Genomic DNA, 24,184 nt, shown 5'->3' with positions numbered 1-24,184 from the left:
CCACACAAATTTTGGAAAGAGTGCCATTTAAGGACTCGTCTCGGATTGTTTCAAAGTCCATTCTTCTTGGGAAATTGGCCCAAAATTTAAAAAACCATATAGACGTTATAAGTATTGAGTTTACTTATATTCTTTGTGTCCGAGGCTGAGGGTATATCTCCGCCGGCACAGATGACTTATACTCTCTATCTTGTTTTAATAATATGTAGCGAAAAAGCCCCGATTGGTCATTATAAAATACGGAAAATAATACACAATGTTTCCAGTAATGACGGCGTATATGTATATGTATGTTCTATATCTCTGGTATGTTACCATGTATGTATATCAACTTATGTATGTATGACCGGACGGCTAAAATATGTCGCAATTATATGAAAGAAATTCCTTAGAAAATAGTGCCAAGGTGTAGTGGAGTAAGGTATGACATGGTCGGCCCTATCCGACTATAACCCTCTCTTACTTGTTTTTATGTATTTTTCCTGGGCAAATGGTAACATTGCACAAATTAGACAAATACTGCACAACGAGACGCATCGTGTTGCATTTATGAACTCGAGACGATGTGTATAAAATATATACTGCATTTATGAAGTCAAGAGGATGTCACGTGACGCATCATGTTGCGTTTATGAAGTCAGCCCATGTTTCATACCCATAAGGAAAAGAAAGTTTTATAGACAAATCAAAGTGGAAAGTTTTGAAGCCTCAAAAAGTCACCGTGCGCCTGAACCAACCTTAAATGGAAGGTGCTTACACCTGGGAAATTTTTCCGGATTCTGAAACTACAATGTTCTCATTTATGAACATTGCTGTTTCAGAAACCGAAAAAACGTCCAAGGAATAAGCAGTTTTGATTTATAGTTAAGGCGCACCGTGCAAGATCTTGGGCCTAATTATGTGATTCGATATCGAGTTGTTTCGACCTGAGTACTCAAAGTTGGGATGACAACATTCGTTATCGAGTAAAATTATCGAGTAATTGAGCATAAATTTGCGAGTAATTTATCGAGGCCAAATTGCCTATCGTAAACAAATAAAATGAAAGATTTCTTATTGTCTTTTTGTTTAAAATGTAAAAATTGTTGTTTGTTGTCGTTTTATAGAAGAAAAACGATGTTAGTAAATAATTGGCAGCATTTTTTAGACAATATAACAAGAGAAATTGGGAAAAGTCCTTTGCAGTCGTTTTTAGAAATCGTGATAAATTTAGAATCAAAATGCAAGCAATCATTAAACAAAAACTAGTTTTGCAGTCGTTAAAAAATAAGTTGAAAAATAAGCATTTCTGCAAAACAGAAAAAAATATTTAATATTAATAGCCTTTATTTTATAAGTGAATTACATTTTAAACATTTCATCCCCCGTTGTTTACCAAAGGAAATATTCTCTCAGAGAGGCTAATGCAAAACACCCACCAAACTCTCTCTCATTTATTTTGAGAGAGGATTATTAAGGTAGATGTGTTAGCAATCCATTACAACAATGTCAAAAAGATTTTGCAAGAATTAATAATTTTCTTATTTTCTTAGCACAACTTCATACCGAAATTATTATTCAATGTATTGTTCAAAAAATTCCACAAATATTTACATTTTTCATTCATAATTTTGTTTTTTTGGTTCTTGCTTTCAAAAAAACACCTTTTTTACATCTTCATAATATTCCCTATAGTATACATAGGTTTTCATAGTTCGACTACCGGTTACTCTCGAAACATTCGATCAATGATTTCGATCGAATCACGTCATGCCGCTTTTTTATCGTGTCGAAATCTTTTTCACGAGCAAATACTCGATCGAATCGAATCACGTAATTAGGCCCAAGGGGCCTTGTTTTATAAGGACGCGATACAGTCAGTGCATTGTCCCAATTTGATCTTCCATATCTCAAAAATGGTATAACCTACGAAAATACCATACTAGTCAATCTTGTAGAGAATTTTCACTGCTACAATATTTTCTCTAATCCCGTTTCGATAGGACTTCCGGTTTCCAAGCAAAATCGTGAAAACCCAAAAAACCCTAAAAATGTGAACTTTAACCGCGATTTATTTAAAAAGCGCTCAGGCGATTTTTTTCCTCATCTATGAACCTTTCGTTAAGATAATGTGGCTAAACTCTATAAAATACCCAAAATCGGAAGTTACCATTCTATAGGGGCTATATCAAAACGTGGACTTACACTGAGAAATTTCTGGGGAGAAATTTTTGTAGCCCAAAAATACCAAATTTCAGTCATTCTGGTAGGATAATGTAGCTAAAACCTTCAAACAAACGAAAATGGGGGCTACATCAAAACGTGGACCTATATAAACAATTTTTGGTGGAAATGTCTTTTAGCCTCGGAAACACAAAATACCACTCACACTCACTCACAAAAAAGGTTCCAAGGTAACTATAAAACCAAGAAAATGCAGCATATGGGACTTCAAAATAATTCTTTTAATTAAAAAAAGATATGCCAGTTTCACTATCCAATATATAAAAAATTGAATCGATTTGTGATTGAAAAAAATATTTTTACAAGATGGATGAATAAATTCTAAAATCAGAAATGTCTTTTTAAAATTCGTATTTATGTCTTGTTTTACATTACAGAGATATGTGAAGAATGGCAAACTGAAAAATAAAACAATCAAATGAACCAACTTTTTGATCGGTGCTTATACCTTTTTGCATTTATCACACTTTCAAGCTGTGCTCATTGAAATGGAATAGGCGTGAACATGCTAAATAAGTGGAATCTGGAAATATAGCCTTGTCCGCACTAAACTCCTGCAACAATTCGATAGGAAAAATCTGGGGACTAAACCCAAACATAATACATTAGGTGTATACATAGCAACACTAAGTCTTATTGTGAACTCTAATTGAGAAATAAATACGAGTTTCTCTATAACGAACGTCCCTATAAAGAAAAATTCTCTATAACGAATTGTCATATAAACCACACAAGATCACATTATAACGAAGTATCTCTATAAGGAATTAATTTGTCGTTCCCAACATCTACCATACTGAGAAACTTGAATGTAGTTTGTATTCTTTCATTTGATGATCCTAAATAAAGTTGTAAAACTTTCTTTTAATAAAAAATTTAGTAATTTAATTTACAATTTTTTTAAAATACAAATGAATTTTTTATTATATTTTTTTTTCGAATTACACCTGAAAGTGATATTACTAATACAAATAAAATTTTGTTTACTATTGGTGTTGTATTATAAATGTTTCAACATTTTTCTTTTTTTATATTTTATCCCAATATAGGATATAGGATTTTTTCTTTAAAGGTTTGTAACCACAATTCTATTTTGTTTAATTAATTTTACATTTAATTGTTATTTTAAATATGGAAAAAATAATGAAACTAAATGAGGAAATGTTATAAAAATCGCTTGTTTTTAATTTACAAATATTTATAATTTTACAAATCTAACATTATAAGGCCATATTTTACAAGAATAATATTTTCAATGATTATTTTTTCTGTGTATTTTTAACTAATTGTTGTTGTTGTTTTAGTTTTATCAATAACAATATATCACCAGAAAACGAAAGTGAATATCAACGCTAATCTACTAAAAAAGGGGGAAGAGAAACTAAAATCTAAATAAAAAAACTTTGCAAAAGAAAGTCTTTTGTGAGGAAGAGAGAGAATAAAAAATAAAATTAAAATAAAAATCCAATTGTTAAACAAAAGAAAATATTGCTTATAAAAAGGTTTTTTTTTTTGTTTGTTGTTGTCTGCTTATATATTGTGGTTAAATAAAAACAAAGATCCTTGAGGAGAACAAAACATTACATATACATAGTATTGTTGTTGTAATAATTATCGCGCATATATGGAAGCAATATTTGATTTTTTTTTTCTAAAAAGGAAAATATTCTTTATAATTAGTAGAATGGGGCTGTCGTTTCCAGCTAAAAACGAAGTACAAAAGAAAATTACAAAACAAAATAACAAAAAAATGAAGCGCTGATCTTAAAAATTGGAAGTATGTGTAGTAGAAAAATATATATATAAATATGTATGTATATGACAAGAACCGAAAAGGTGTTTTATATTGTTATGTTAAAAATATAAATAACAGTAGAACATCATCATCATTGTTGTTGTTGTTTGCTTCTTTATACAGTGTATTCTAAAAATAATGCATCACTTAAGATATGCCTTATACAACATTTGGCTTCGACACGTTTCACGTTCTTGTTCCATAAAGAAAAGCATGTCACGTAAATTGACACGTTTGATACGCGGCCTTAAAGGTGCCGGTGGTGTTCCGGATGTTCCCAAAACGCTTCCCGTACCAGTACCCTACGAAAATAAACAAATTGAGGAATATTTTAATTTGAAAGCTCAATTATCAATTTTTGATAACTTACCAGACCCGAACCTGACCCGTCACCATCCAATTTCAGTTTTTTCCGAGGACCAATAGCTTGCAATGCTGTCATGTTTGCATCTCGTTGTCTTAATTCCTCCATTTCAGCACGTTGCATTTCTTTAGCCTGAAAAGAGTGAAAGAGTGGTTTTATAAATTAAAAATTAATCATTGCATACTAATAATTTAAAGCGATAATTTTCAATACAATTTAATTGAATGATTGATTCAGCACTACGAACATACCCAGTAGAAAGTGTCTTTAAGACAACATTGATGAATCGTGCACGACATTTCTAATTCGTTCAAGACTCTTTGCAGACAGCCCTTTGGGATCGTTGACGACATTTTCACACAAGTGTCCCATTATTCATGCACGACAACTTGGGCGACAGGGTAAGCGAAGTTGTCGTCGACGACTATCTAGATGACTAAAATCCCAGTATTTCGTCGACGACTGTTTCACCGACCCTGTCTTGCTACTAGTCATCGATGACCCAATTAAAGACAATTTCGTTATGTTGTCGTGTGTCAAATTTTTATTTTTATTTAATTATAAAATTTATAATTTTTACAAAATAAATTAATTAAACAATTAATAATACTTAGCCCCGGTATGTTCTGCAACCCACCATTTTCTTCCAGCTTTACCACGCCTTACACTTCTTGCACAGCCGACCGATCTCCTTTTTTTTTGGATTCTGCAAAAAGAAATGATTTTAAATGAATATTGTGAATATCTCCTTAATATTCTAATATCTTACCAAATACCACAGGCGTCTTATTTTACAGTCGCGGGGATTTTCAATGTTCTTCAACCTGAATGCACGTATTCAAAAAATAACTACAATTAATTTCAAAGTATTTAATTCTATTTATTCTAACTTACCGTTTTCTGCATAATTCAGGTTGTATAAATAAAAATTGTTTAATCAATAACGCGGTTTTCGAAATTTGTGACTTTATATTTTTACATTTATTACAAATCAAAAATTTTATATCTGAATAAATATGTATACAATTGTTTCAAAGCACACTTTTGAGCATTTTTCGGTTTGTTGTCAAGACACAATGCAAGACATGGTCATGCAAGTTGTCGTACATGACAATTTCGGAACATTCGTCAACGAATCGTCGACGAAAATGTCATCGAAGACTCGATTTTCTATTGGGTAGTTCCAATCGCACAGAGACTGAAACATACATGTTGTTGTAAAGGTCTTTTCAACTAAAGAAAACAGATTAGCTACCGTTCCAGCTATTAATGTGAAGGATATAATAAATCTTAGTAGACCTGTGCAGAGAAGCAGTGCTGACAGGAAAATTTATATATAAAACTAGATTTTACATACAAGGACGCTCCCACCAGGATAAGGATTGCAGCAGCTCATTTGTATACATGATGATATATGGGGTGCCCTGGCACCTGTTGTTGTTGTTGTAACAGTGTTTTTTGTTATGTTTATTTGTTCGTTCCTCTGTACAATCCGGCTCTGGGTCTATCTCCAGTTCCAGAAAAATGGCTGCTTCGATGGGATGCAGCCACAGATCCACTGGAGTTAGATGGGTAGGTTTGGCGGGGCAGTTAAAAAGGTGTTGTGTGTTGTGCGGGCCCATGCCGCATACAGGGCAGATGTTTTGCACGGCGCGATCGATTTCCGCCCAATAAGAATTTAGGCGACTGCAATATCCCGAGCGTAGTTGAGCCAAAACTACTCTAGTTTGTCGTGGCAGCTGACGCTCCTCAGCTGCGATAGATGGAGGATGTACTCCGAGTACTTTATTCACACTATAATTGCTTAAGGCCTTGGCAACTGCGTCCGTGTGAATGCTATTCAATCCTGCTTGATATGCTTGTTGATCTAGGGGTTCTCTTCTGTATCGTTGGATCTCTCCCTCTAGAGCATGGATATCCTTCCTGATCTCCCTGAATGGGGCGGGCCTACCCACAAGATGGTGATTGGGATGGCTCACACGATAACATCCAAGCAGGTACTGCAACGAAAGCATCTCATTGTGTTGCTTTACAGGAAGAATTTTTGCCTCCTCATGTAGATGGTCCACTGAAGATTTGAGGAGGCACCCTGTCGCTGTTCTCAGGGCGGCATTCTGGCAAGTTTGAATCTTTTTACAGTTCGAATCACACAATCTCGGGGACCAGACTGGAGCCGCATAGCTTACCACAGACCGACCTATCGCGTTATATGTGGTCAACAAGGTTTCTATATCTGCACCAAGTGCTGCCGGCCAGGGACTTGAGGACCTTGTTCCTACTTTTCAACTTGTCGCAGATAGCTGTGGCGTGTGCGCACGACGTGAATGTAGTGTCGAATGTGACCCCTAAAATTTTAGGGCAGTTTGTGGTCGGAATTCTGCTACCGTCGACCACGACATTCAACTCACGTCCAAACTGCGCTGTCCATGTGGTGAACAGAATGGCTGTAGATTTTGTGGGGGAAATCTGCATATTCTCCGAATGGAAAAAGGTGGTAAGATCAGTTAAATAGTTGTTCAGTCTCTCACAGATGTCATCAGGATAGGTACCCGACGCCAAGATCGTGCAATCATCCGCATACGTCACGATCTCAATGCCGTCTGGAGGGGGTCTAATACAGGAGAGGTAGAGGTTAAACAGTTCCGGAGATATCACCCCACCTTGGGGAACTCCCTGTTTCACTCTACGGGGTTTGGACTTCTTATTCCTGAATTCCACGTACGACTGGCGTCCACACATATAGTTGACTATCCAACGTTTCAAGCTTGGCCGGAGGGTTGTCTGCTCAATGTCCTCAAACAGCGTGGAGTGCCTGACTGTATCAAAGGCTTTTGATAAGTCAAGAGCCACCATCACTGTTCTATCGCACGACCGTCTCTGGTTGAGTCCTTTACAGATATATGTGGTAATGGCGTGCAGCGCTGTTGTCGTGCTATGCTGCTTACGGAATCCATGTTGATGATCGGCAACTTGATAGCTGTTTCTGATACTGGGGAGGATCAAGGCCTCAAGTGTCTTTGCTACGGGCGACAAAAGCGAAATCGGTCTGTACGATTCACTTTTGCTGGCATCCTTGCCTGGCTTCCGTAGTGGGACCACCCTGCCCATTTTCCAGACTTCGGGAACAACGAGGGTGGCTAGCGACAAGTTGAAGACTTTGGTGAGATACTCGACTCCCGGCTCATCCAGCGGCTTCAACATTACCATGGAGATTCCATCAGGGCCCAACGCTTTGGATGATTTAGCGTTCCTGATGGCATTGGCAACATCATCCATTGTAAATTGTGGTGGTTCATCCTCGGCAGGAAGAGATCTGATACGACGTAATACTCTTCTCTTCGCCCTGTCACTCTCGGGATGCTCGACAAACTGTCTATTGAAATTACTTGCGCACCTCTTCGGGTCAGTCAACGTAACGTCGCCAAACGTGACTGAGGTCCTATCTTCCCTTCTTCCAGGGTTCGAGAGTGACTTAACCGTTGCCCACAATTCACCTATACCGGCTCCAATGTTGCAGCTCTTCAGATGATTTAACCATTTGTTCCGCTTATGCTCGCCGACCAGCCTGTTAACTTCCTGTGTCAGCTCCCTGACTCTGGGGTCATTGGGGTTGATACGACGAAGCTCATCACGCTCGTTTGCTAATCCCGTCGCCTCTGCTGGGAAATTTGATCTTACTTCGGGTATTCGACCAGCAGGGATATGGCGAGCGGCTGCAGCAGTGATGATGTCCCGGGACGTCCTTTCCGCTACCCGAACATCAGAGGGATTGGGCAATTCTCTGAAGCGGTGATGGGTGAACTCTCTGAAACTCGGCCAATCAGCTTTTTTATGATTGACGAACGTGCGACGTTCAGAGGTGATGAAATCGGGTGGTCTGCTAATGGAGACAATTATGGGGAGATGGTCTGATCCAAGGGAAATGACGGGTTGCCAGGTAAGGTCATTTGTCAGACCAGGTGACACGATGGTTATGTCAGGCGAACTGTGACACTCTCCTCTAATTCTGGTAGGGGCGTCCTCATTGACCGTGCAAAACGTAGAGCTATCAATCTGCTCAGCCAGCGCTGTACCTCTCTGGTCGTTTCCGAGGGCCGAATGCCACATCTCATGATGTGCATTAAAATCCCCCAGGACCAGACAATTATGACCTTGCAAGAGCGCGCTAATGTCAGGCCTATAATCAGGGATACAGCTATTTCTCGGCGGGATGTATACATTCAGCAACTCTATCTCGGCAGCTCCACACCTGACTGCTACCCCCATACATTCCATGTATGGGTCATTAGAGACAGGCTCAAGCGAGATAGGTCTGTATTGGACAGACTGGTGCAATAGGAAAGCCAATCCCCCACCTCCACTTCTGGTGCGATCTTTTCTCAGAACATTGTAACCATCACAATGCTCTAAGCTGTGGTTGTTGTTCAGCTTGGTTTCCTGCACCGCCGCGACCTTGATGTTCTTCCGACTCATAAAATCTACTATCTCCTCGATCTTACCTCGGAGTCCATTGCAATACAATTGCAAAAACGCTGCATTTTCGGGGATTGGGACAACAACGGCTGGTGTTAAAGGCTGCGTGTGAGGTTGTTGTCGAGGGGACTGCGGGGGAGTTTCGTAATCAGACGACGAGGGAGTCTCGTAATCCGACGACGACTCACTGGAAACTGTGTTCACACAGCATGCAGCAACATAGTCCCTGTCGTAGTCCCTCACGTGGACGAGTCCAGAGCAACCCCTTAGATGCACCCACTCCTGACATCTATTGCATCTCACCGAAGGTTTGATGTGGGTGAAGATGCGAATGTGACAAACCGAGCACAGATATATTGGTCCTGGGTTTTCCTCCGTCCCGGCTCGGACCAATAGAATTCGGAGCAGGCATTCCGGGATATGCTGCTCCCAACACAGAAAAACGAAACAAATACGAACATGTACACACTGAGGTGGCAGCCGCTGGCCGGAACATTGGTTTTGTGTTGTTCCGGGTCAATCCGGTACGAAAGAACCCGCTGCCGTGGGATTGTGTCATTTTCCTGTCATTTTCCTTGGCTCAAACCAATTTTCTCTGAAACATAGAACCATGGGTTACGAGAGTCATTTTCCTTGGCTCAAACCAATTTTCTCTGAAACATAGAACCATGGGTTACGAAAGTTTATTAATCGCCGTTTCAAAGAAATTGGTTACTTTGATTTGTTGTTGTTGTAGCAGCACGAAACCTACGTTGAAGCATTGGTTTGATGCTGGGTTGGCAGCCGCTGGCCGAAACACTATGGTTTCGGGTCAATCCGGTACGTAAGAACCCGCTGCCGTGGGATTGATTTGTCGTGGTAGCTGTCGTTCTTCAACTGCTATAGATGGGGAATGTACGGCAAGGACCGAGTAACGTTGGACCTCTCTCTCTCTCTCTCCCTCTAGATCATGAATATTCCTCCTAACATGCCTGAATGTAAGTCCTTTCCACCCTATGGTAATTATAATGACTTTCACGGTAACACCTAAGCAAGTACTAAAAGAAGAGCATGTTGTACTGGAAGAATCTTCATCTTATCATGCAGATGATGCTTTGATGCCATGAGAAAGCACCCTGTTACAGCTTATCTTCATCATTGTTCCTACGTCTGAGCTTTTCACAGATGTGGTATCTGCGGACGACCTAAACATACTATCGAATATGGCCCATAGAATCATGGGGTAGCTGCGGTCGAAATTATGTAACCATCGACCGGGTCACCCAGTAATATGCTCATCTCCCAGTCCATGCAGTGAACGAACAATGGTCTTTGATTTTGTGGTATGTGGTAAGGTCGGTTAAATAGGAGTTCAAGGTCGTGTAATCATCCGCACAGGTAACGATATCAATGTAGCTGGAAGGGATGGGACAAGAAATGTAGATATTAAACCGTTCCGGAGCTATCACCCCACCTTGGTGAACTGCCTGTTTCACTCTACGGGGCGTTGACTCCCATTTCACTGACTTCAAATTTGACCGGAAGATAGTCTACTCGATTTCCTCCAACAGTGTGGAGTGTTTCACAGTATCAAAGGCTCTTGATAAGTTAAGCGCCACCAAAACTGTGCTATCCCACGGCTTGTTCTGTTCGAGTCCTTGAATAATCAGCCCAATCATGAACATCATCTCACCGTGAGTTTTCTCACTCTCGCCTCCTCCCTTATTATAAACATCATAAGGGAGAACAAAACTCACGTTCGTGAGAAAAGTAGCTATCATAAATGTCAAAAAAGTGAGAATGTGAGGCAATTTTCTCTCACCACAGAAATCAAGGTGAGTTGAACAAAAAAATGTAACTATGGACATTTTTTATAGAAAAAATCGACAAGAAACGAATCTTTTGCAATGATAATCAATTGTATTTATTTGTGTTTTACGTTAAAGGTAACAAATAAAAAACAATTAGAAATTCTTTTGGCAACTATACATGTTCATCCGTGTATCAATGAAGCAAGGAAGACCTCAATCGAGTTTGGCGTAATTTGGAGGTGGAGTTGAAGTTGGCCAAAATTTTTCAGATATGGGAAGCGGTTCAGAATCATATGATGAAAACAGGAATGGAAGAGGATCCTATCAGAAGCAACACCTTTCTAAATTTTTTTTGTAGGTTCTTCCAAACTTTGCGGCCACTCAAGATGATAAGTGACATATTTTAAGTGCCTTTGTATTGTTCTTTGTTCGCTAAGGTTCCCAGCAAAATTTTCGATGCCAAAGATTCTATTCAAGCATGAGTGCAAGTTATATGTCACCTTTTTACCATCTTCGCCCATTCTTTTTACAAGACTGTGACCCCTAAAAGATCCAAATTCATTCAATAACCCAGTGGAATGGTATCTTAACAACCACCTTGGCATGGCATATTCCACGAACAAGCCACAATAGGAAGGATTAAATTCATAAAAAAGGGCATGTTTATATTATATAGCCTTTTGCAGGGTTAACCTTCTTGAAAATTGAGAAATTGTATTTAAAATCCATGAAATTGGTTCAAATGTTGAATAGGATCCGAATTTCACGAATTGTACTTAGCATTCATATGATTGGTCCTATTGCTGGAGAAGAGATCGGATGTTTCACGTATTGTATTTATTTACAATTCTTGAAATTCCTTCCAAATGCTGAAAATGGGATCTTTCACAACTTCATTTGAACTAATACAAAAGATCCAGTGAGATATTGGCATCGCATGGAACGACTTCCACAAAATTTTGCTTGGTTTTCTTTGTATTCCTCAGCGTTTGTCGTTTCGCACATCATTCAAAATGCAATATTAAATATTTTCATTTCTTTTTGCCATTTAATGACCTTTAAACGGGTTTTGTTCACTTTTTTGCAAATTGCAGAAATTCTTCGGGCGTAAATAAACAATTTTTACATACATATGTATGTATGTATCTGTAAAAACAAAAACAGCTGTTACAGATGTTGCCACATATCAAACATTTAATATTTTTATCAATTACCAAGTATTTTTAAAGTGGATTGTTGATAAAAATTATTTTTCGTCATAGAAATATTAATTTAATTTAAAATAAAGTAATGTTTTATAAAAAAATTACGAATTTAGTTATTGCAAAATTATTTGTAAATAAAATAACGATATGGCAACGCAAATTATATTTTCAAGGGTTCACAAAATGCGGCACTATTTTCAATTTTCAAACTTGTGAACCCCTCTTCACTTTTTTCGCTCCTCCCTTGTCATTTGTGATAGGTCGAGACGTGAGAAGTGAGCTGCAACTCACTCGTGAGAAGCTCCCTACGTGAGTATTCATGATCGCTATGAATATGTGAGGAGATGGCCTGTAGTAGCGCTGTGTGATTGGCAACTTGATACCTTTTTCTGACGATGTGGAGGAGTAAAGCCTTAAACGTTTTTGCTTTTGACCACGAAAGCAAAATCGGTCTGTACGACTCGCATTAGCTGGCATTTTTGCCCGAAGCGGGACCATCCAGCCCATTCATCAGACTCCCGGCTGATCCAGCTGTTTCAGCATTACCATGAAATTCAGCCAGGGTCCAACGCTTTGAATAATTTAGCGTTCCTAATGGCATTTGCAGCATCATCCACTGTAATTTGTGGCTGAAGGCTAAGTCAGAATCGGTCCCTTTGAGCATGCTGCAGAGCAGATGGACACCACAGAAGTTATGCCAAACGCTACAAAAAAAATCGGGAAGTAGTTACTGGCTTAGGTCGAGACGAAGGTTAATGTAACACTCAGCGGAACAATTCTGTGCCGAAAGTCACATCCTACAACTAAGACGTCATTTAATCGTAATTTAATCCACTTTTAGTGAGCGGCAATTTCTAATACATAAATGCGATTCTAGCACTACGTTAGTTGGCGTACAGATACCCAATCTGGCTGTACTTATTTTTTTATTAATTTCTCGTTGGAAATCGATCTTAATGATCAATAATGCATTTCAAAAAGGATAGCCGACGACTTGAAACCACACACCCACCACTATGTAACATGACACGTTTCGCCTTTGGTAAAGAAGGCTCCTCAGACATATCGGATGTGGGACGGCTTCGCTGTCATCTAACTTTTGCTCTTTCAAATGCAGTTTGTTTTTTACAGTGCTGAATGTTTTTTTCAGTCATTGTATGCCTTTCATGACAAACGCTTAGCGTAGTCTTTGAAAGTTATGGGTTTGGCTCTGAACACTAACACGCCGTGACAAAATTTTTTGCTAGTGTTTTTGAGCTCAGCTGATTTTATTTATTTATTATTTTTATTTTACTTTTTGGTATTATTACTTACTTTCATTAAACATGCAGTATTGTTTTATTGTTTGATTTCACAAAAAAATTTATAACCTCAAATAGTGTGTATGTGTGTGGTTGTTTCTCAAATAAATAACCATATAAACAAACTTACCCTCGCTTTCATTTTTGCTTGTTCGGGATCTTCAATTTTTGATCGTGATTTTGCTGCACGTAACAGCATTTCACGTTCCAATTCTTCATGACGTTTTTGTTCAGCCTTATCGAGTTCCTCCAAGAATTTAATTTGTCCGCGGACATCTTTTGTTACTTCATAACGGGGATCCAACTAAAAAAGAACAACAAATAATAATATCAGTAACAAGAAATTTTGCACTCAATTTATTACAACAATATACCTTGATAACATCTATACGATGTTCCGCTATTACAGCCAGTTTTTCAACAATATTTTTCAGTCGTTCCTGGCATGCATGAGATATTAGCACAGCTACATCTTGTGATGGTTCTTCGAGTCCACGTTCCATTACCATTGCACGTATACGTGCTTGTAGGGCGGGCAAATGGAGAAACACTTCATCTTTACACGAACGTATTTGGGTGCCGATATTCTCTGTACACCCCAATATACGTTGTGTTTCTTCGGCCAAATTGACACCACCCATAGCGGCAACATCATTGATGTCATCATCTCCATATGATGACATTGATATGGAAGGTTGTTGGAAAAATGAGGCAGCACTAGATGCCGCCGATGTGGAATTGTTAATTTTCAATTCATCACGATCTTTATCCGCTAGTTCTCTTTTCTTTTTCGCCGCTGTCTTATTGACAGACGCAGTAGAAGTTTTGGCAGGAGCTTTGTTAGCTTGTTGAGTGGGTGTTGTGGGCGCCGAGACAATTGTGGTTATGCCACCAACGCTCTTTAAATTCTCCGTTTTAATTTCCGTCTTTATGTGATCCAAGGACGATGAAGACGAGGTATTTGTGCTAATCAACGAATGTGTCGAATTCAGCTGTAGTTGCTGCTGCTGTTGTTGCTGTTGAGCCAACACGGCTGGCGGTAATTGCACGGTGGGTAATGAGGGTATCGGCAGGCCTGATACACTACACACGGCATTACTTGCTACCGAATTGATGGTGGAGAGAATCGATGCTGATGATGATAACGTCGAACCTGTCGGTACATTATTGGAAATGGCAGCCAACGATGGTGGTTGTGATGAAATGGCAGGTGAGGGCGATGATGAAATAGCTTTAATTTGAGTCTGCCCCACTTTAACATGCGTTATACCAGATCCGGGGCTAGGCGTCGGTGTCGTTGTATTCTTTCCTTTAGACGTACGTATTTGAACCGTGGTGGGTCGACTAATTTGTGTTGCTGTGGGAGCACGTATTTGGACGATATTCTAGCAATAATAACAATGAAATATTAATTTTTCTATAAAAACTGAGCATGGAAAATTTTGCTTACCGCATGTGTGGATTGTGTTTGTAATTGCGCCGTTGTTTGTTGCGACATTGGTCCTCGTATTTGAGTATTTATTAGACGTGGACCATTTGCCGGTCCCTGTATACGTATACCACTAGCCGGTTGTTTTGTTATGGTCGTGTGACCTATGGGTCTAGACGCTGAGGCAGGTAATATCATGCGCACTTGTGTCTGTCCAATTGTTGTTGTTTGATTTTGACTAATGGGACGGATCTGTGCTTGAATTTTCTACAAAAAACAAAACAATGAAAATAAAACACAAATATTAACAATGTAATTTATTAATGCACAATTTCTAACAACTTACCGGCAATTGTTGTTGTATGGTAATTCCTCCCACAACATGCTGCGGCGGTGGTTTTATGCCTTCTATTACCAATTCTTTTGTAAACAATGCTTGTCTCAGCAATGGTAAACTTTTCTGTAAGAAATTAATGAGAAGGCAATGTTAAAGTACTTGGAAAATTAAATATAAATATTGGTTTGTAGTGTCAAAGGAAATTGTTGCATTAGGCGGGTCGCTCGATACCATAAACCGAATTTGGTTAACCAATATTATCTATTCCGAGGACTCATAATAAGTTTGATTTTTTAATGATTCCTGTATTACTTTTCCCCACAATTTGTGATCCTGCTTCAGGGATGTGGTATTCACGTAAACATATATGAATACAATGTTACCAGAAACGAACAAAAACTTTCATAAACCCCAAAACTGGAGTTAAACTGCTATCTCTAGCGATATTAGGCGATTTCATGGTTAAAATGATCATCAAGAAAATTGAGTGAAATTTGAACAATAATTGGAAGATGTAGAACTTGGCGAATGACACAAGGCTATTGTCCAACAATGTTTGGAATATGTCATGGTACAAAAAAGAAGGTGATACAATAATACCAAATGATGTCTTTATTTGCTGTCATATTTTTAATCAACAAAAATTATAAATTTTTCACTTCTATAAAGAATATTTGTGTTCAACATCTTAACGAAGAATATTTCACTGCTTTCTTTTACCATTTTTGTGGAAATTTCGCGAAAAAAATTTTGACAGCAATTGAAGACTACGGCCTGAATTCGCATTTTGGTTCACCTTGGGATATGCTAAGCCAAATAACTGATGTCGAAACTAGTGCGCGGAGCAGAATAATGTCAATGGAAATGAGACAACATTGAGTACTGCAGGCTAAGTGACGATGTAGGACAGAACACCTTTTCTGCCAGTCCCTAAAATGACAGTCAAAAGGCACAGGCTTTTTGGTGTCCGTGAGATTGCCATAGCCGCCCTTAAAACTTATTGCAGGAGCCTTAAGTGGTTATGGAGGTCTTCCTAGAGTCGACAAATTCAATGAGCACCCCTTCTTCCCTACCTCTCTGTTCCATCTACCCCCCTTCTACCTTTTTCCTGTCTTTCCCCCTTTCTTTCCCTTTTTAACCATTTTCAAGATGAACGCAATGGACCGCTGGTCTCCGAGTGAAGTGACAGGAAACAAGCAAAGAAAACTGCGCACCCTATAACCTAAGGCTTCGTGGCGGGCCTTTAGCGACGCCATAATTTTCAATATCACCAAGATTGTTATCCCTAGCCAAAAATACGGGGGCTCTAAAAACCACAGTTTCCTTCAGTCAAAATCCTGTAAATGTTGAGTTGTTGACCGGCCAAAGTTTATCCGCGGATTAATCTCATAGCTCCCCTAATACCGGGTCTCTTTGAACTGGCGGTTTCAAACTGTAGAAGGGCCTCGTTGATATCAGAGGGCCTCAACACAGTCAAGACATAGAGGATCTCTTCACCCCGATCTACTAAATATCGTATAGATATTGAAAACAACTTAAAACACAAATTAACTGCAATCAACTAAATGATGGCAATTCTGCAACGACTCCCGAAGGGGGCATGGCGACGGACCTATGGTACCCAACCTTTGAATTAGTAAGCAATTGTCTAGCTGAGCAAATCTGGCATAAAAAGTCAGATAAAACTGATATTGATGGTAAAATCATTGACAACCGATGGCTGCTTGTGGAAGGTCGTATGCGAGATGTTGCGTTCGGGAGCGATGGTATACTCTGTTCGGTAGTGCTCCCTAAAGGGGAGTAAAGCTGGCAAAAAATCGATGAAACTATCGATAAAATCGATTATTTGTTAAAAATTAAATATCGATAGATAGTTTTGCCTATCGATATTATCGGAACAAAACCCCCAACCTAAAATTCATTGAAATAAATAGAAATTTCGCTGTTTTTGGGTTTTGTGTGTGTGTGAAAGTAAGTCCGTAGTCACACGTACATATTTTTCGGAAAAGTAAAATGTATTTTTTAATATTTTTATAAAATAAAAGCAATTGTTTATTCTCCCTTACATTTCTGTGAACTACTTCTGCAAAATGTCAAGAAAAGCATTGACATTTCTGCCATTTTCATCTCCAAAGTAATGGTGTTGACAACTTAACGATAATATCGATAGCAATCGATATTTTAAAATATTATATCGAAAATATCTAATGTTGGGAATATCGATAGTTTGCCAGCTCTAAAGGGGAGCCAATGTTATATGCTTTGAGAACAAGGAATCTTTGGATTTTCATTTAAGCTGCGTAGATGGCCTTAGCGAAGGCCAAATGATGAATGAGATTCCTGTAGAAGCATATTGGCAGCATAGCATGTATGACTACTTATGACTACATAAAAAATCACGAAAAAATATCTTAATTGCATAACATTTGCCGACTAAATGAGCGAGCTTTTCTATACTCATTTTTACTTCCGCAAAATTCAACTTTTTTCACAGGACCCACATTATTTGCAGGACCCGCACACAAAATTTGCGTTTCCTTGCGGAAATTATCAGCCATGGGAAAGGCTCGCCTCATCGACAAACCAATAATTGCTGCAAACAAAACCGCCTAAAGTAAATCTAGACTTATGTCAATTTAAAATATTAATATGATATTAAGTTGTTTTCATTTAATATTTTCTCAACCTACCTTTAGAAATCCTATTAGACATGGTTGGGGGCTGGCATTGAGTAATCTTTCCAGACGATCGCAAAACTCTTCCGGTTCCACATTGGCATTAACAAGTTCCTGTATTAAATTGCGTACATTCTTCTCAACCGGCTTGGGCTCTCGCGTTGACAAATCTATTAGATTAGCTAGAAATTTTCGACACTTTTCTTTGGTATTACCCTGAGCCGCTGCACTTTGGGGCGTTGATGTTGTCGTTGTCCCCGTATTTGAACCACCACTATTTGCACTATTCACATTGTTCATTGTTGTGTTATTTGTTGTTGTATTTTGTTGCTGTTGCTGCTGTTGATTCGTTTGCTGAAGGTGGGCTCCTGATGATGTTTGATGCGCTGGTATTGTTTGTATTTGAGTAATTTGAGGTTGACTTTGTAAATGTTGCGTCTGCGTATGGAATTGCTGTTGTTGTGATTGTTGCTGCTGCTGGTGGTGTTGCATAGATGTGACAACATTTGTCGTTGTTTGTTGTTGATGTGATAACGCTGATATATTAGCTTGGGATGTATAGACATGTGTGGGCTGGGAATTGTTAGAGTTTGCCACAGAATTTACCACAATGCTATTTGCCGTTGAGGTATTTGATATTGACTATAGAGGTGAGTTGGGTGAGTACAGATAAAAGAAATTATGATTATTAGGCAAAAAAAAGAACAGATAGTTCTCATAAGACGATTGGAATGGAGATGCGTTTCAAGCACTTGTAAAACAACTATTTACAAAAATTAAAAAAAAATCGTTTACACAAATTAAGTTGTCAAAATTTAAAAAACAAAAAAGGCATTGACTACTTTTCTTTTGAAATAAAATTGGAATTATTTTCTGTTTTTTAAGCAAAAAAAATATATGTTCAGGATACATTTACAAATAGGCAACCCTTAAAGCAATACTACAGCAAGGCACATACGTTTTAAAAATAGAAATGTAAAAATTAAAGTTTAATAAAAATATTTATATATAAAAAATCAGAATAAACAAAATACAAACATCTAGGCGAAACAGTAAAAACAAAATGTAATAACTTAAATCTAGAAATTAATTTGTGTAGTTTGGTAACCACCATCTGTGATTACACAACAATTCTGCAAGGACCAAAACTTGATGGAATCATCTGTATGTATATTTTTTATATAAAAATAGTATTTTTAGGTCAGTAGTTGAATATTATATGTCGAATAAGTGGACTCCACCAGCAAGGCCAACAAAACTTATGGTATGGCATCGACGAGAATCACAAAGGATTGGTTTCTTTTTGTCTTGCAGACCAATTATCTTCTTTAATAAACATGATTTTGTGATCGACCTGGTTAGTGTATTTATTTATAACCATCATAGCTAGCGAATTTTTAAAAATATATGGTGGGTATTTTTTTCACTCCTAAGAAATGGCCTCCTTTCACAGTAAATCTAAAATTAAATTTTTTAGTTAAGAGTTATATACCAAATGTGGGTTTTCTGGAATAGAAATAAATAAATTCGAACTAGGTTGCCTTTTAGTCTTTTACTTGAAATTAAGCAAGAATGAAGGCAGCCGCTTTTGTACATAGGCCTTAAGAATAAACCCAAAAAACACAAAACAATTCATTTTGAAACGGGGTTAGCATCTTCTAATTACTTCAAATTGGAAAATTCCTTTACCCTGGGGGTCTACTAAATTTTGACGCGATGCGAGAGCGTATGTTCACAATTTTTTCTTCATTTAAAACAACGTACTTCATATGGATTTTCTTGGATTAAGAAAATTGCGAACGACTAAAGGTTATATAATATAGAGATCCCTTATAAAATACACCGGCCGACCATGTGCCTATCGGTGTTCTTCTATATTTGAAGGGTACCAACTATGTATACCTATTACTCCTTGAGTCGCCAATACACTCAACGAGTAATAGGTGTTGTTACCAAATACCTGCCGTGTTAAACGCTATACTACGACTAACCTGTCACTCCACAAAACCAGTAGCTCTTGGATATGAAAAGTTTTACCAAAAAAAGTTTTTTTTTTAAGTTTTGTTTTTTATTAAATAAAAAAACTGAAACTAAACCTTGGACAGATGAAGGTGTGAATACCTTGGAACACTCAACCTCACTCTCCCTGACTACTACAAATATGGACAAAGACAATTTCCTTACTACTGTCGTGCCAGCAGGTCAAACTCCTGTGTGACAAAAACAAAATGGGCTGGGATGATATCCCGAAACTCGACGACAAAAATGAGAGTTAAAACAAGCAATTTGGGGTACTTCCTAAGCTCATCGAAAAGAAACTCCTCTAAAGTTTCAGAGAAAATGGCAGGACAACCTTTGGGATGATTTATGATTGATACAAGAGGATAAAGCTATGAACACTACAGTGATCCATGTCTCTATTTCCACTAAAGATACTGCACATCAATTCATTGTTTTACGCCGCTGAATGTGTGCTGAAACACGATTTTCGTATGCTTTGACTTTTGACTTAAAGCCGGAAGAACATGCAACTTAATGAATTAAGCCAGAAATCCTCTTATGCGACGAGGCCTTTAAAGAAGCAATTGACAATAATCGGACCGGGGAGCTACTCATATGTCTCACTTTCCAAACCTCATACCAGGACGATGTAGGTGAGACAGACAGAAACCATCCGATAAAAGTGTAAACGCTGTCAGACGGAACAATGATGGGTCAGTGGCAGCGCCGACCACTTCAAAGGCCGCTAGTCCTCAGTCGGCCAATCCGATATCCCAACCAGTGGTTGGGAAGGATGAGGTCGTCGAAGGAACAGTAGCCTGCCACGAAGAAGACATGGTCACTTATTAGGAAGCTAGTTCTCGCGTTCTATGTCGAATAATTTTTCGGCAATAGAACCCAATAATTATAGTTAATCCGCTTGAAAACGTGGCCAACAGGAATCCCAAAACGAATATAAAACTAATTACGTTTTAAATGAGAGACCAGGATAAATGTATGAGGGCTATACCAAAGGGGAGACATCTTTCGAAAATTTTCTGCGCAAAAACTTTTCTACCCAAACGAACTACAAAAACTGAAACCATGGTCATGAAAATGCCACAAAACCGTATCTGAAAAAATGTGAACTGGCAATTTTCTCTGTGAGAAGATAATTCCATTCACAACAAAATCGATTTGAAAAACTGGTAACAAATCCTTAAAAGACTTTAGCAGTAAAGTCGGTGGTTGTTTCTCGTTATACCATATAAGGTAACTGATGAGGATGTGTGTATTTCTATACTAACTGCGATGTCAAATCATAATCAATTCGTTTGGAAATTGTGGCATAAATTTTGAATATACCGAAAATGGCGAGGTAACATCCATAATATGGCATCTATGATCTATGAGCGTGGTCATTTGCTGCAAAAATAAGTTTCATCAATTGCGAACACGAACGCACAAAACATTAGCTAAACGTAAGGTCACATTAGGCAAATATTTGCTCCAGCGATCGGCGGTGTGCGCTTACTGAGAGGAGCAAGTGAGCATAAATTTCAATGCAGCAATGCATTACTTGCTCTCAGTAAGAGCACACTGCCGGTCGCTTCAGCAAATATTTGGCTAATGTGACCTTGCCTTAATTCGGGAGCAGGTCTTAAACTTCAATTTTGATAAAATTGTTGAAATTGTGTTTGGTACTTATCCCAAGAAGGGGACCAATACAGTACATATTCGAACCTGGTCAATGTCTGGTAGAAATATAACGATTTTTGCGATAGGTTTTTAACTTTTGTGGGTGAGGTGCCTGATGGAGTGGACAGTTATGGCCCATCATCAAACTTCATCTAAGAGAATATATTACAAGGGACACATTTTAGACAGAATCGGTTAATCCGTTCTAGAGTTATAGTGCGCTCCAGCCAGACGGACAGACATGGCTAAATCAACTCCAAATTGTACGTCCAAACATACGTTGGGGACTAAAACCATTGACACATGAGGCACAACCCAGCTGCGTCAGTATGGAGTAAACGTACGTATTCTAAAACAATAATATAAAAATCTTCGGCTTAGAAAAAAATGGCTATTGTAGTGATTGGTTTGTCTGCATAATTATGACTTAAAATAGACTCAAAAATATGGTTTTTGGATGACGAAAGACTATATCGTCACCATAAATGCCCGAAGACGTAACCCACAAAACCAAAACTTTACAGGAGAAGCAAAAAACCGTTATAAAATTAAAAACTGTTTTATGGAATATTAATCTTATGAAGGCGAGTATATGGGATATTTCGATCATATACGAAGTAGTGAAACCAAAACCGCTGAAGTGCTTAGTTTTGAGAACCTCCATTACAACAAAATCTGCAATATTATCCCATTTTCCGAAATGTCATTTCTTTAATAGCATCATTGTTTTTGAACGTAGAAGCTTGGAATTTTGCCAGAGCATGTATTTTAGCTTTATGTATCAGATTACGTCAAAGAACGAATTTCGATTTTCATGTCGGTTACGTCTTTGGGCATTTATGGTGACGATATGGAAAATTAATTGGATTTGTATGCATTGTTTGTTACTTCTTTGTTAAATATTGGACCTATAACTATAACACACTCATATACACCTTGTTGCTGCTGGAAGGAACATTGTTGAAAAGATGTTGAAATTAATGTGTGTTGTATTCTGTGAAAATAAACTTATAAAAAAAACAACTAAGAACGGAATCTTAATATCCTTAAAGAAACAAAAACGGAAGAAAACTAATCAGAAACAATTATGAAAAGAAAAATCCTTCAATTATTGGTTTATTCATTCACTTTTATAAAGCGTTTGTTATTTCAAAACAAAGTCTGAGATATTTACGAAAACAAAAAAAAAGACATTCTAAAATCTGAATGAAAAAAATAGATGTTGAGAAGAGAGATACGAGCAATGCGCCGTACAAATAGTTAGGAGGACAATTACATTTTGTTTTATCTGTTTCAACGTAGCTGTTGCCTGTTGTTGATGTTGTTTTTTTACTTGTTGTTGCTGTTGCGGTTGCGATTGCTGTTGTTGTTGCTGTTGGTGGTGATGGTGATGGGTGGTAGTTGTGGTGGTGGAGGTGGAAGTGGATGATCTTACAATCGTTTTACGTAGTGCTAAAGGTGGACCTGTGAATCTACTTACAGCAGCTGGAACAGTTTGCAAGCGTATTTGTGTTGGGTTTGTGGAATTAGTGCCAATTGTTTGTGTCACCGGGCCCGATGTAGCACCCCCTACGCGCAATAATTGATATCCATTTTCGGTTTTCAAAATGAGTGCAGGCGTTTGCCCCGGGGTTAGTGTACTTAGTGTTATCTACGGAAAGAAAATTCACAAAAAAGAAAAAAAAAAACAATAACTCAATCAAAGGCGGGAATATTAAGGATATGTCAGTATATTAAGATAAGAAATTAGTTATTAGTTAAATTGTCATTTGAAATGGAAGAATGTTGTTGGGTGGTGGTGATGGGTATTTTCAATTGAAAACAAATTACCATTCATTCCGTTTCGTTAGTTGTTAAAAGTTTTTCATTTGTAATTTTTTTTTGGTTATTGTGTTTCGGTTTATCAGTGGTGTTGTAAAAAATACACAAAATGCATAAAATTGTTTTGTGAAATTGTCTACTTACCGCCGGACTTTGAGGCCTCGTTCCCACCATATGTGGTCCTCCAACGACCACTCTCCCCATTGTATTACCTTGCACATTCTTTGGTTGTTGTTGAGAAGCAGGAGGACGCATACCGACCACTACACCAGCTGGTAGCATGGAATTAAGAATTGGTTGACCACCCTAAATAAATTCGTAAATAAAAATGATTATTTTTGGTTATTACCATCAATGTTTGTCGGAGAGTTTACGCATTATTGTCTAATTATTTTACTAGAAGCATAAATTACTACTAACATGCATTTGCTTTTTATGATTTTAATTATTATTAGTGAGTTTTCGAAAATTCGAGATAAATACATAATTAATAAATGAATTAATTATTGATAAATGAAAAATAAAAAAGAATAAAACAATGTATAAAACTATATTTTAAAAATAATGGAGAAAATAATATATGCTATAACAATTATTTATTAAAGAAAAATGCTATCTTCTTGGTGGTTACCATCATTGTAAAGCGGTAGCTACTAAGGTAGAAATGTTTTTATTTTTCACAAATATAAACAACGTTTTTCTTTTTTAAAACGATGAAAATGTGCCTGAATTCTAAAACATGTAAAGTCAAATAGTTAATCGAACATTCTAATTATTGAAGCTTGTTTTTTGACCCATAAAAGCCAAATTACCATAAAAGCCAAATTACAGAGAATTAAAGCCGAAAATGTTGATACAAATTTCAATATAATATACCCGTTATATGAGGGATAATTTTGGATATTTTTTTACCAACATCCAATTTTGACCCAAAAAAATGTAGATAAAAATTCCTGAAATCAGGTGTTTCCAAAACGTGGACTCAAAAAATGCTTTTTCTGAGTTAGCAATTTATATTTTTTCTACGACTTCTACTTTATCTTGTGTCAAATTTTCATGCTGATATTTCAAAAACTCGACGAGTTACAGCTCA

General features: G+C 37.6%; 1 protein-coding gene across 20 annotated transcripts in view; it reads right to left on the bottom strand.

The window, feature by feature from the left end:
• Positions 1 to 3,118: 3,118 nt before the first annotated feature.
• The window catches only part of Taf4 (TBP-associated factor 4), a 44,067-nt gene continuing 23,001 nt past the window's right edge, over positions 3,119 to 24,184 (bottom strand). For 11 of the 20 annotated variants that reach the window (XM_073984295.1, XM_073984285.1, XM_073984287.1 and 8 more), the window contains 9 exons: positions 23,236 to 23,397; positions 22,751 to 22,921; positions 17,608 to 18,234; positions 14,927 to 15,040; positions 14,602 to 14,847; positions 13,526 to 14,536; positions 13,282 to 13,455; positions 4,389 to 4,514; positions 3,119 to 4,320 (listed from right to left, as the gene is read on the bottom strand). In XM_073984295.1, the coding sequence (XP_073840396.1) occupies positions 4,162 to 4,320; positions 4,389 to 4,514; positions 13,282 to 13,455; positions 13,526 to 14,536; positions 14,602 to 14,847; positions 14,927 to 15,040; positions 17,608 to 18,234; positions 22,751 to 22,921; positions 23,236 to 23,397 (2,790 nt within the window). In that variant the 3' untranslated portion in view covers positions 3,119 to 4,161. The remainder of the gene's footprint in view (positions 4,321 to 4,388; positions 4,515 to 13,281; positions 13,456 to 13,525; positions 14,537 to 14,601; positions 14,848 to 14,926; positions 15,041 to 17,607; positions 18,235 to 22,750; positions 22,922 to 23,235; positions 23,398 to 24,184) is intronic. The other 9 variants (XM_073984291.1, XM_073984297.1, XM_073984289.1 and 6 more) reach the window with 1 other exon arrangement.

The sequence above is a fragment of the Musca autumnalis genome, unplaced genomic scaffold, assembly GCF_047663935.1.
Source record: "Musca autumnalis isolate F117 unplaced genomic scaffold, ASM4766393v1 scaffold_4, whole genome shotgun sequence".
In the NCBI taxonomy this organism is placed as follows: domain Eukaryota; kingdom Metazoa; phylum Arthropoda; class Insecta; order Diptera; family Muscidae; genus Musca; species Musca autumnalis.
The sequence above is the reverse complement of the archived record's forward strand: the minus strand, read 5'-3'. Positions and strand labels throughout refer to the sequence as shown.